Here is a 13746-nt window from a genome sequence, read left to right as displayed (position 1 = left end):
AATATATGTGTTTTTACTGCAATATGTAATAAATTACTACTATTGATTTAAAGGTGAATTATATTTAGAAATCCTCCCTCTACTGTAACATACATGTAAGAGACCACACCCAAAAACTCTGTAACCTGTCGAGGTGTTGACGTCCTTCTTTTCGTACATGCTGTAACTGAATTCACTATTTTTAATGCCTGTCACTTAGTCATCCAGTCGAACAGGATCTTGTGACGTCATGGAGTCTTGTCTAACTGGGAGCACTGCAGCGTCCTCCACCCTTCTGATAGAGCCTCAGAGTAAAATCAGTGTATCAGCAGAACAACAGGACTTCTCAGTGAGTACAGTGGTCATGATTTTATTGAAGTGCCAAAGCTACAATGCCTGTGCTAAGATCCATTAAAGGACCGTAATGTGAATCTAACATCAGTGATACTGTCATGACTTTTCGGTCCTTAGTGTACCTAACGAGGAATTCATCATTGTTTACTATTTCAACATCTGATAAAAAGTAATTGCACAAAGAACACTGATTTACATAAATAAGGTGTTTTAGAAAGTGACTCATCAGATTAATTGTTCTGGTGGCAGGCGACTGATATGTTTTGTTCATTTGCTTTACAGTCTAGTTTGTTTCAAGAAATAAAGAATAAGAAATAAGGTAAGGTGTAAGGAACAGAAATGCCCAGTTAAGGAAATTAATTTTAGGCAACATTATCAAGAGGGTGGGAAAACAAGTGGTCATAATCCATAAACAGCTTTAAATCTATCCCAGCAGTGGTGTCAAAAGTTATTGGTCCTCCAGCCATGGTCCAGCCACAGATGTCTTACTCAGTCCATCCTCACTGCTTGTGTGCTCCCGCTGGACCCTGGCAGCCTCATATCAGGACATCGTCATCATCAAAGGCTTTTCCTCCTCTCGTTTGTTCAACAGATTTGAGAGCATGTAGGATGAGAAGAACCAAAACTCCACAGCGAAGCTGAGCTCAAACAGCTCCAGGTTGACGGAGAGCATCCACTCAAATATAGCCGACAAGTGAACGTAATAGTACTCAGCCTGGGCAAATAAGACAACATCTGAAAGGTTAAAGTTAAGGATGTATAGAGCAGTGAGTGGCAGTCTTGTAAGATTATTATCTATTATTCTCACCTATATTCTGACAGAGGACAGTGTAGAAAAAAGATCCCAAGGCCTGAATCGAACCCCCAAACTTGAACGTGTGTATCACCAACTAGTGTCAACACGTCTTTGAGCTTAAACCCTAAACTGCTTCAGTAGAGGACTCATGTTGTGTCACTCTGCAGCCTTCAGACATACATAATGTGAAGTTGATTGTTGCAGAAACAATGGTTAAGACTGATGTAGCTAAATGCATTTCTACTTCTGTCATGTTGTGGCCTGTCCCACTTTGTAAACAGAGCAGCAGGCCGGATCCAAATATGGCACAAAGGAAACATGGTGCTCCAGAGCAGCTGGAGAGTGTAACTTAGGCGTCACTGTGTAAATGAACTGCTGAAATATCCTGTTTCAAGAGACACTATAGGAACCCTACCATGTTTGCTAACATCAAGCCTGCTTTTACCAGCCACATCTATGGTCATAGGCTTTGCTGAATACCCACCCCACAAACAGACAGTCAATTCAGCCCCAAGATTTATGAAAGGATACGGCAGATGGTGACGATGGATTGAACCACACAGGAGGTGATGCGCAACGGGTAGAGAATCTTCTCGTATCCTGACAGCACACACTTCTTGGTCAGCGCAGTGAGCAGGACAGAGTAGAAGCAGATGCAAATGAAACTGATGGCAGCTCCGAAGAAGTGAGGGAGTGCTAGGTAACCTGGCTGTGGAGGACAGACAGTAGTTTAATAGATGAATAAACAGCTGGAATCAGGGCAGATGTTGATGTAAACATTTAACAGAAGTGTGTGCCAAACTATTAACTCACTAAAACCCCCTCTTGCAGCTCGGGGTGCAACTAAGTAACTGTGTCACCTGAGAAATGGTCATTTTTAATTGAAGAAACAGAGGCTGAGTGTTTGAGTGGTGAAAAAATCATTATGCAGCAACTTTTTTTTTTTTTTTTTAAATAGTAACTGGTTCCCATTCACTACTGTTAAACACACTGGTTTTATTGTCTGGTAATATCAGCATGTTACATTATGCTTGTGTTGCTAATGGGTCTTTCAAACAGTTATTATTATAAGTAGTCAAATAAAAATGGTACAGCTTACTCAAAATCAACCCATCTTATATTTAAGGGCGCATATTAAGCTTTTCCATATTTTCTGTCGTATATAATGTTACAATGTTCATATTAAACAGGGCTTAAGTTTATAATAATGAGGTAAATGTATGTTACAGTAACCCCTGTGAGCAGAAACCTCAGGCCTCAGAGTGTTCTGAATACTACAAATACTACAAAGTTATTTCTAAGGTCATCTGCTCCAGGCACGCTACTGCAAGTGTGAACATATCATACACCGATGAGTGTAGCTACATGCTAACATCAGGGAAACATATAAACTTGGTTGCTGATGTTGTCCATTTCTCCCCAGTTTTGGATCATATTCCCGCTGGAACATGTCCAGTTGTAAAGATTTTGGTTCAGAAGCTTTAATTTGTGATTTTTCATGGTTCATTCATCTTCTGCTTATCGAGTTGGTGGTCGCGGGGGTGCTGTAGCCTATCCCAGCTGATATTGGGTGAGAGGCAGGGTACACCCTGGACAGGTCACCAGACTACCACAGGGCTAACACATAGAGACAGACAACCATTTATGCTCACATTCACACCTGCGGCCAATTTAGAGTCACCAGTTAACCTACATGTCTTTGGACTGTGAGAGGAAGCCGGAGTACACACAGAAAACCCACGCTGACACGGGGAGAACATACAAACTCCGCACAGAAGGGCCCCCCCACTAAGGAACCCTCTTGCTGTGAGACAATGCTAACCACTGCAACGCTGTGCCGCCACTTTTATTTTTTCATGGTAATAATTGCCAAAAAAATGAGCACCTGTCTCTTTAAGCCCTCCTCCTACAAAAGCTGAGTTTGCTCTCATTGGTCAGCATTTTCAGGTTTTCTGCTTTTGCGATTTTTCATGGTAATTTCAGTAAAACAGAAAACGCCGCAAACGCTGACCAATCAGAGCAAACTGGGCTTTTGGAGGAAAACTTAAAGAGACAGGCGCATAGGGTAAATACAGGTGCTCCAGCACAGACAGACACAAAATAAAATGCTTTTGAACATTAAAACAGGTAAATATGTTCTAGTAAAACCCAGAATACAAATATGAACCTGAAAATGAGCATGATGGATCCTCTCTAAAAACAGTACAGAAGGTGTTTAAGTTTGTGTCAGCTTTGCTTTTGCTTTTAATCATTACAGAGGACATAAAGCAAACAGTTACCCACCTTTGTTTGCTGTTTCAGCACAGGTGCACATCGAAGCTGTTCGGTTTTATTGTTAACATTACATGACGAAGTCTGGTCAGCTTACTGTATTGCGAGGTGAATATCCCTCACATATATTTGTCCTTTGGGAGCAATCTAAAGCTGTTAATTAAACTTGTTCAAATATTGAGCAGGAAGTGCAGTACTTACATGACAGTTTCCAGCTGCAAATGCCCCCAGCGCTGCAACAACACCAAAGACCAGCGCAACCTTGCTCAGCATGGAATGGCATGAGTGTCTCTCCATAATGTGGGCATGGTGGAATATACAGAACAGCAGAACTAAAGAGGAGATCACAGCTGTTAAAACGCTTATCACTGACACCATATATGATGTGTTAGGCAGGTAAACTCACAGAGAAAGGATCCAGCATTGATTGTGGCTGTAAATAGCGAATTTTGTGGCGCACTGGATCCACTTGAGCTGGAATCACACATCACATTCAGTTAATTGTGTCTCACTATTTGATTCCAGTGGAAAGGATAAGTAAAACAGGAAATTACATGGGCTGGATTCTCACCTTAAAGTGGGAGCAAAACAACATCCAGTGGTCTGATTTCCATTGCAGCTGCGGTCAACCCCCCTGAAAACAAATGAATGAGCCTATGTCACATCCAAAGGCTGATCGTGAACTATCTACAATAATAATAATATCTACAACTCACCAGTCACTGAGCGAGCACACATGATTGTTGGCACGGGCCAGGGCATATCTGGAAATATAAAACAAAAGAAGAACTATAGTGACACCATTTTAATATTCGGGCTCTATAGCGTCCTTGATTTGACAGGAATTAAGATTCAGACTAGTGGATGGTATTTTGTATTACTGGTGTGTTGTAATACAGCATCAAAAAAAGCATAATGTTCCAGGTTTTCAGAGTAAAGGTAGACCTCCAGTCATAAACAGCACATGCCTGTTGAATGAATCAATTTATGAGGCTTTCTGGGAAGTTAAATGTCCAGTGTGCGGGATTTACTGGCAGAGAGGGAATACAGCATAATGAGTCTGTTTTCTTTAGTGTATAATCACTTGAAAATAAGAGTTGTTGTGTTTTCCTAGAATCCACAGTACAGCCCAGAACAGACAAACCAAACACTGGCTCTAGAAAGAGTCATTCATGTATTTGCATTTTCACATTTTCGCATCAGCCACTGTAGTTAGAAGCCCATCTGCGATGAGCAGCATCGGAAAAACACTGATTTGTAACATGAAAGTGCTTTATTCAGTGTTTCTACCATTTTAAAATCAGTAGGTTTGTTTGTTTTAGGGAAGAAGAGTCCTCTGTGGACAATTCGGCTCACGGTGAAAACCTCCTAAAGGTCTGGATCTTAAATTATCAGAGAAGGTGAGCACACATTAACACATTGTGGTCAGCAGCCGACATGCCAAACAGTGTCAAAGGAACACTGATTTGTGATGTGACACTGCTTTATTCAGTGCTGTAATCACCTGGGGTCTCATTAATAAAACAATGAATAGGATCCATACTTAAAATGTACGCAGACAAAAGCCAAAAATATTTGACAGTTTCTACCATCAGGCTTCCCCCTAACCATCTTCATCGCCAATTTACCATGCCCAAAATGCTCGTAAGCATGTGTCAAAGTTTCTCCCATTAAGGCTGTCTTTAAGGATCACAACTTTTGCGTGGAAGTGGCGTATGCCTCTTTCAGGCCATGTTTTGTGTGATGCAATGTTTATAAATGAGACCCCTGGTTTGTTTAATTTGGAAAGAAACAGACCGCAGTGAAATATCCAGTTCCCTGTAAAAACCTCCTGAACAATTACTACTGAAGGAATTCTAACTGGAAGACGTTTCAGCTGTTTGCAGTCTGCAATCCTCACTGCCAGACACCACTAAATCCCCCTAAATCTTACACACTGAACATTTAAATATATGTTTTCTAACTCTATAAAACCATGGCAGTAAACTACCATTGTTAGAAGAGAGGATGACTAACTTAGCCCACTGTCCTCCAGTGATAGTTCATCATTAGCACCAAATGGATCAATAAACCACCACAGATTATTCTGACATAGGAAAGAAAGAATTTGTCTGACAACAGTCCAAAGAATGTGCTCATAAATAACTCCACATGGCGGTGGTTCACGAAGCAGAATGAGGAAAAAACATCACTGCACGCCTACAGAGCGTGAACATTATCAACATGAATAACAAATAGATTTAGAAGAAGTGGACTGACAGGTTTTTCCCCGAACAATTTTGTCTGTTAGTATTTCTCAAAGTCTGGTGTGCACACCTCTTGACACACAGACAAGCCCATCCGCATTTGCCAAGGCTGCTGTTTCATAACATGTGCTCAATTGTTTTCTCAGACTGCTCTGACGTGGACTTTTAGCAGACAGCACATACAAAGACTGAAGATGTTTCAATAAAACTATGTGAAATGACTGTCTGCCAAATATAATACAATGCTCTATCATCTCTTTTAGTTCAAGGCCAAGTATAATCAGTATCATCATTGGAATCTTAATGCCCTCCGCCAAGAATATACATTTCAAATACTAATCTTGATGATTATAAAGTAGTCCAGATATGTTGTTGTCAGAAGTGCTAATGAGGAGTTACATTATCATGAAGCAACGGACAAACCGTTTCAAACTATGAACAGATGTATTCACTTAGATGGTTTACAAGTTATAAAACTAATATAAAAGTTCAATTTGCATGACAGCACACAGGCAGAGGCAGTATAAGGGCTGTACTTGTAAAAACAAATGAAGGATCACTAGGGAGTAAAAACAGAAGAGGAAGTGTGAATTTCTGGGAAACTTACACACTCCATGTTCCGATGAAGGACACCAGGGAGAGCGAAATGGGGAAGATAGTCCACAGCACCATGTCTGAGTTTTGAAGAAGGGAAGTCACAAATCAGAGCAGGGGTTCTTGAAGCCCAAGTGTCGTAAAACCACTCAATGGTAGACCTCCTCAGGGGTTTGCAGATTCCTCATGGAGTCAGCCTCATACCTACAGAGCAAGAAAACAAAGTCCTAACCCTGTATGATGTCAGTGCAGTTCAGGTTCTTCCAGCACAAAGTCACACTATGTAATGAGTGATAGTCTTCTACTATCCAGAGTACAGTTCTGCTTTTATGGGAGCGTCTCTTTCTTTGCCACTCCTTTGGAGCACCACCTCACCATGACAGACCAAATGTTGGGAAACATGGGTTGGCCTTCTAGACGTTGCCACAATGTTTGTTTTATGTCAAACAGGTTAATGCTACATATCAAATTTTGAGTTGTGTACTCTGTAGAATTTGTTATATATACACTCCAAGGTGTAGTCTCTTTAAACAGAACGTGTGAAGATGTGTGTACAGACACTGGATGTGACGGTTAAAGGTAAATGTCAGAACAAAACGGCATCTCTGTGTGACAGTGCTCTTAGGAATGCATTGTATGTTCAATGACATGCTTTGTTTTACCTGTCATCCAGTGGTGGATTGAACATCTGATCCAGTAAGTGCAGTTTTGAGGTACTTATACTTGAGTATTACTATTTCATACCTCTTTATATCTCTACTACACTACATTTTGGAGGTAAATATTGTATTGTGTTGAACATTTTAAATAAAATAATAAAATAAAATACTGTGCATATGTAAAAATAACAAATAAAGAAATTAATAAGTTAACATAAATGAACATTTCATGTTGAAAAAGGAGTAGGAAGAAGCAAACTACTTGTCTACTCCTATCCCTGTTCCACTGCATTTATTGGACAGCTTGCTACTTAGCCAATTAAGTTTATTTATGTCTAGCCTACATATGATACAGTAAAATTACAAATGTGGGATCTTTTATTATAATTGAGTATCATTCAACTGTGGTGCTAAAGTAGGCTGCCACTATGACTGACTGTCTCTGTCTCTTTATTATATTCTGCATGCTGAAAATTCTCAGTCATCCATGTCATGGTAATCTTAAATGCTATATCATAGGCAACTGGACTTGCTTTGAGTTTCTTGTACACGTTTTGCCAGTTGCCTATGACATAGCACTTAAAATATATTCTGCTTCTTTTCAATGCTTCCTTATGATACTGCTTCATGTTTTTATACTGTTTGCTTATTATATTGTTCTTTGTCTTTGTACAGTTTACTTATTTCATGTGCTTATATATTGCTTTGTATTTTTTTCCAGATTCCATTGTAACGTTGAAAGTTTTCCCACTGTGGGACGAATAAAGGATTATCTTATCTCATCTTAGCACACTTAGGTAAATGATGTGACTATGTGTTCCACCGCTGCAGTAATATCTCATATGCAACAACAAAAAAACAACTTTGGACAATTTGGGGTTTTACATAAGGGAATAAAATGAAGAAGAGCTGTTAAGGCACTTAATGATCAGTTTTTTTAATGACTGCACAACAATTAACTATTTTACTCTTATTTACTGTTTACTGTCTTTTTACTATTTTTTGTTCCTTACAACCAATTAATTATCTTGATTGTTTCACTGAGGAAATAAACTAAAGGCATGTCAACATTAGAAACAGGAGTTGTGTTTGTAATTGAGGAGTCAACGATTAAACTGTGGTACTTCAGTAGACCATAATTACTTATGTAAATAATCCATGTGTTTTACCACTGCTGTAGAACAACCTGGGGAAAGACGAGCATATGATATAACCTACTAAGAGAACACAATGAAGAAAACATATTGTTCAGTATCCTCAGTGACTGTTTATTACTACACAATAATTAACTTTTAAGTAATCTTAATATTATTACTGAACATTTCCTTTTATCGTTTATTTTTCTTATGTTATTCTCTTATAACCAATATTTATTTTCATTGTTTCACTGAGGAAATAAACCAAAGAAAGGTACATATCAGACATGCATAATCAAACCTCTGGTCAGGACTGTGTGCTGTCTACCACATGAGGTCCTCATTTTCAAAACAAAGAAAATGGCGACGCACATGAGATGGGGTCTTCAGCGGTTGTTACGGGCAAGAAGTACTGCTCACTTTAGGTTTGAACCTCTCCTGCTGTGACATATCGCTCAGTTAACGTTTTGTGCTGCTGATATGATAAGCTGTGATGCTGTTGTAAAGCATGAAGTTGATTGTTTGACGCTAGCTAGCTATTTAGCTAGCTAGTTAGCTAAGTAGCAAACTGCGATACAAGTTGACAGTTGGTCACTTAATGAATCCTATCCATCCAGAAAAAGGTGGAGGTATCGACACAGCTGGGTTATTTCACGCCAGCTATTCCCACTTCTTTATCGTCTTTGAGTTCATATACGTCCCTCCAGGTGCCAAGTGTGTAACTTATCCGCTAACGCTAGCTAGCTCATGCTAATAACATTTATGTCAGTAAATGTTGCAGCCTCTGGGTAACGTTACCAGTTTGTAGGTTAGTATAACAAAACAAGGTGCTTTGCTAACAATGTGCTGACGTTGCTTTCATCCACCTAACTATTAAACCCTCCCACGAGAAGTGAATTCAAGTAAAGCTCATGTAGACTGACAGATATAAATCAAATACTGTGTGCTTTTCAAGGTTTCCAGTCAAAGCCAGAAGCTTGTACCACTCACACAGCTCTTCCCAGATCTTCCCAAAAGTTCAGCCCCGGCCCGGGACAGGAAACACACACCTCTCAAGTGAGATAGTGTTTGGACACCTTGACTATTTCTATTGTTCTGTTTGTGCATTATATGTTTGTAGTTGTCTTGTATCTTGTTCTCTTCTTGTTTTTCTACTTTGTTGTTTGCGCCTCGTGTTCATTCATTCATTCTTTTGTGTTACACTGAGAACCAGGGAAAGACAACTTCATTATTCTATGCCAGGGGTGTCCAGACTTTTTTTGAATGGGGGTCAAGTTAGATGATGTGAAAATACCTGGGGGCCAGCTGCTTAAAAAAGATCACATTCAAATTAGGGATGCACAATATTGGATTTTTTGACAATATCCGATATGCCAATATATAACAACTCATTTGGCCAATACTGATATATATCCACTTTTTCCCCTGCTAATTTTAGTGATCATCAAGTCTCTTCTAGAGATGCACCGATCCAGCTTTTTCAGTTTTGATACAGATCCCGATGCTGTGGCTTTGAGTATCAGCCCATACCCGGTTCCGATCCGATACCATGGTTGACCTAAAAAGAAAAGACTAGAGGCGTCAGGCATTGATGACTACACAGTTCTTTCCTAAGATAAAATGAAACAAGATGAAACAGATTAATGCAATGATGAACTATTTATTTTTAACAAAAATAAACAATTGTGCAACAGCAGTTGAAATAGTGTGAAATACCTCCACACAGCAGATTCTCTCCTTTGCTCCATGACATATGAAGTAGCTCACGTCGCAATAGATTTAAAGAGAAAGGTTTGATTATACATGATATTTCCCTTTCTTTAATGCATCTTTGTTGTGGCCTTGTCAGATACCTGGCCAGAAATGTCTGCTGTTACTCTGCTGGTAATTTGCTTCACCTTCTGTTCATAAAACACATTAGTGCCTCTCTGAAAACTGTATGATAGACCTAATACCATGACTTGAACAAAATAAAATGCAAGGCAACCTTGACTGATTTATCAACATAATGTGATGGGCCACAACTAGTATAGTTTGAAAAATTATTGCACTGTATATAAATGGGTGACAATGAAGTATCTCTTATTTCTTATAACTTATCTTAATGCATCCACTCATTATCTGTCATCTTGTTTTTTTACACATGGCTTAATGTCAACACCACAAAAAGCATACATCTTCACTAAGAAACTGTTTTTTGTTATAATATCTTTCAGTAAGACATCTGTCCATCCAGACTCAAGACACTCCAAACCCCAGTAGCTTGAAGTTTCTTCCTGGTAAACCTGTCCTAGGAAGTGGGACGCTTGACTTCCCTACTGCGAGCACCGCTGAATGCTCATCTTTAGCCAGGTAGTGTGCCAAGTTTACTGTTGTACTTTGTAATGTTGAGGTCGTACTGTTCCAGATTTTATAAAATATAATTTTTCAAAAGGCAGAAATCACAATTAAAGCTTTATACTGTAGCAGTAGAACAGTGTCTGTGTGTGTTTGCACACTGATTGTGTTTGCCGTGTTTAAAATCATAGTGTAAAAACAAAGAAACTGAGGGGAAAGGCACACTTGTTCTCAGGAGGTAACACAGATATTTAAGAAAGTTGCACACTCACAACTCAGATTAATTTGTGTCTGCTTGTAAAGATTGTTTTGGCAAAGAAACTAAAATGTCCATCTTTATAAGTTGAAAGAAATGCATCAGAGGTATGAATTTGTGCCTTTCCCATCTTTTTTTTCTTTTTCTTTTTTTTTTCTTTTTTTTTTTTTTTTAGAAATAATAGTTTGACAATAGATATCCTCTTCACTGAGCTACTCATGATTGTGTCTTCAGTGTCAGTGACTCGTGTTGCTTGGTAGAATTGTAAGTAGAGTAGATGTGATAAGTGTACCCTGTCCAAATGACACTCTGTGATACTCTGGGTTGTCTGTGTCTTCACGAAACTGACTGCATGCATGCATTGTGTAGATATGATGTGTTGTTTGCTGATAAATCTTTATCTTGTCTCATCAAAAACAACACTCTTGATAAAAGCCAGCACAAGTGGATGTTGCTATCACTAGATAAACTAACATGAGCAACTCTATGATGTCATTGGTGTGTTTCTTGTTTCTCTTGAACAATAACATGATACCATGTTTCTTTCAGGGACCTGTTTGAAATTGAAGGAGTGAAAAGTGTGTTCTTTGGCCCTGACTTTATCACAGTCACTAAAGTAAGTATGAAATGTACTCGCACAGCTCGTCTCTGTCATTCTATTCCTATATTGTAGTGGGACAACCCATGAGATCTTTGTTATCTTATCAGACAGATGAGGATGTGGAATGGACAGACATTAAGCGTCATGCTGTGGAGGCCATTGCCAAGTTCTTTGAGAGTGGTGAGCCGATAACAACGGGGGCAGTGCATCATGAAAGCAGTGAGTATGCAGCTCTCAGTTATGCAGCTCTTTACTGTATATTATGTAAGTATCTTGTCACTATAAAATACATTTTGTCTATTGTTAGGTCACTCCGAAGATGATGATGATATTGTATCTATGATAAAGGAGCTTCTGGACACCAGAATCAGGTACGAAACCAGAACCTTAAGAGCAAGTGAGATAATACTATCTAGGCTGGGTTTTTCTTAAACTACAGTGGTGTGAAAAAGTGTTTGCCCCCTTCCTGATTTCTTACTTTTTTGCATGTTTTCCGCACTTAAATGTTTCAGATCAAACAAATTTAAACATTAGTCAAAGATAACACAAGTGAACACAAAATGCAGTTTTTAAATGAAGGGTTTTATTAATGAGGAAGAAAAAAATCCAAAGCTACATGGCCCTGTGTGAAAAAGTGTTTGCCCCCCAGCTCCTGTTAAAACATAACTGTGGTTGATCACACTTGAGTTCAATTTCTGTAGCCACACCCAGGCCTGATTACTGCACACCTGTTCCTAATCTAGAAATCACTTAAATAGGATCGTCCGAATGTGCCATGTCAGTAATCATTACGGCACGGTGTCAGTAAAGATTACCGCGACTTTTACCTTCTGTAAAAGGGTCCTGGACAGTTACCCCAGGTAATACTAATCCCGTGCGAATAGACCAGCAGTAAATATGTGTGTTAGGGCTGTCAAAAAAAATCGAAGTTAGAAATATATTCGAATATATATATTTTTTTATAAGTTCGAACCTAAATTTGATAATTTGAATATCATTAATAATTAATTAATACTATCAATAATGTTGTATATCAAAAAAAAAAAAAAAAAAATAAAATAAATAAATAATAATAATAATTCTTATACTAATAGCCTACTAATAATAATAATAAATTCTAATATTATTCGAACTCTACTAAATTAATTCGAAAATATTCGAACTCAATTTCCTGGTGCTTTTGACAGTCCTATCATACGCACATGACGGCAGGAGGGGACGGCGGTGCGTGAATGGATTTACCCCTCCCACTTGTGGTAGTTTTACTGATATTTCTTATCCCTTACCCCACGTCGCTATATAAAACTACTCCCGTCCGAATAGTGCTTTAATCTGTCTTTCCTTTGTGCTGCTTTGTTCTGAACAAATTGATATTATCTCTCTCCCTCACAAGACCTACGGTGCAGGAAGATGGAGGCGATGTCATCTATAAGGGGTTTGATGCCGGCACAGTCAAGCTGAAGCTGGTTGGTTCCTGCACAGGGTGTCCCAGTTCTACAGTTACCCTGAAGAACGGCATTCAGAACATGCTGCAGTTTTATATCCCAGAAGTAGACAACGTGGAGCAGGTGATTATCAGGATCTTGTAGGATTTGTAGGATTTGTTTTTTTTTTTGTTTGTTTTTTAGAACAGAAGAGATTTGTACAGGATGTTATTTTAAGACTAAGCATTACAGATGTATCCATTACAGGACTGGTTTCAGAGGTTGCTGTATAGATATTTAAATCGAGTGCTAGAAATTCAAGGTTATTTTACTGCCGTTATCCAACATGAGGCTGCACAACAAAATGCAGTTGTAGTTCTTATAAAAGCAAAGCAAAAATAAAGTTTTTTATGGTGGGGTGTGGAGGATTAAAATTTTCATTTTTGGGCCCTTAAGGCTGAGCAATGAAAATGAAACCACAAGGTAAATTTTCAATCTCTGGGTGAAGCTGTGCTACTAACTGATTTACTCACTTGCTACTACACTGAATTAAGTTTATACATTTAACATTTAACATTTTGTTATTTCTCTTATTTGCCCAGGTGGAAGATGAAGTTGATGAAATCAATGCAAAGGTTTTCTCAGAGCTGGAACGCAAATTACAAGACTGAAAACATCCTTGACCAACAAACTCACGGATTTTGTTGGAAGACAAATATATTCCACTGTGTAAAAACACAGCCATGCATAATTTCCACTAATTATCATTCTACATTAATAAGAATGAAAAGAGAAAAGTATTACCTGCTATTTTGTGTGCATACTGTATGGAATACAGGCATAGACCTGTACACAGAAAATACTGTTGTTCTTCTAGCCAGTTTAAATGTTCTGCTGTGAAGGCTATAAATGTTGTTGTTATGTATTTATTTCTTATAAATATTTTATATTTTGAAAGAATATTTTCATAGGTTGGAGATACTGTGTGAGTTTTTGACAATGGTTATGGTCAAGCAGAATGAAGATGTGATGAGTTGTTTCCACCACATGCGGTTTTTTGTTTTTTTTTTTGCTTGTTAATGCATCATTCACA

At 38.5% G+C, this 13746-nt stretch overlaps 2 protein-coding genes across 2 annotated transcripts; one reads left to right on the top strand and one right to left on the bottom strand.

The window, feature by feature from the left end:
* Positions 1-333: 333 nt before the first annotated feature.
* Positions 334-6572, bottom strand: si:dkey-228d14.5 (uncharacterized protein LOC796266 homolog). The gene is made up of 7 exons (XM_049600877.1): positions 6254-6572; positions 4117-4164; positions 3972-4034; positions 3807-3874; positions 3602-3732; positions 1661-1838; positions 334-1068 (listed from the first exon to the last, which is right to left on the bottom strand). Exons 1-7 carry the CDS (start codon positions 6316-6318, stop codon positions 875-877), a joined length of 747 nt encoding a protein of 248 aa, XP_049456834.1. The 5' UTR covers positions 6319-6572; the 3' UTR covers positions 334-874.
* A 1775-nt stretch (positions 6573-8347) lies between these two features.
* Positions 8348-13722, top strand: zgc:110319 (uncharacterized protein LOC796111 homolog). Its single transcript, XM_049600189.1, has 8 exons — positions 8348-8460; positions 8991-9091; positions 10252-10387; positions 11178-11244; positions 11337-11448; positions 11537-11600; positions 12623-12797; positions 13256-13722. Exons 1-8 carry the CDS (start codon positions 8396-8398, stop codon positions 13322-13324), a joined length of 789 nt encoding a protein of 262 aa, XP_049456146.1. The 5' UTR covers positions 8348-8395; the 3' UTR covers positions 13325-13722.
* Positions 13723-13746: the final 24 nt, after the last annotated feature.

The sequence above is a fragment of the Epinephelus fuscoguttatus genome, linkage group LG16 (assembly GCF_011397635.1).
Source record: "Epinephelus fuscoguttatus linkage group LG16, E.fuscoguttatus.final_Chr_v1".
NCBI classification, from domain to species: Eukaryota; Metazoa; Chordata; class Actinopteri; order Perciformes; family Serranidae; genus Epinephelus; species Epinephelus fuscoguttatus.
The sequence above is the reverse complement of the archived record's forward strand: the minus strand, read 5'-3'. Positions and strand labels throughout refer to the sequence as shown.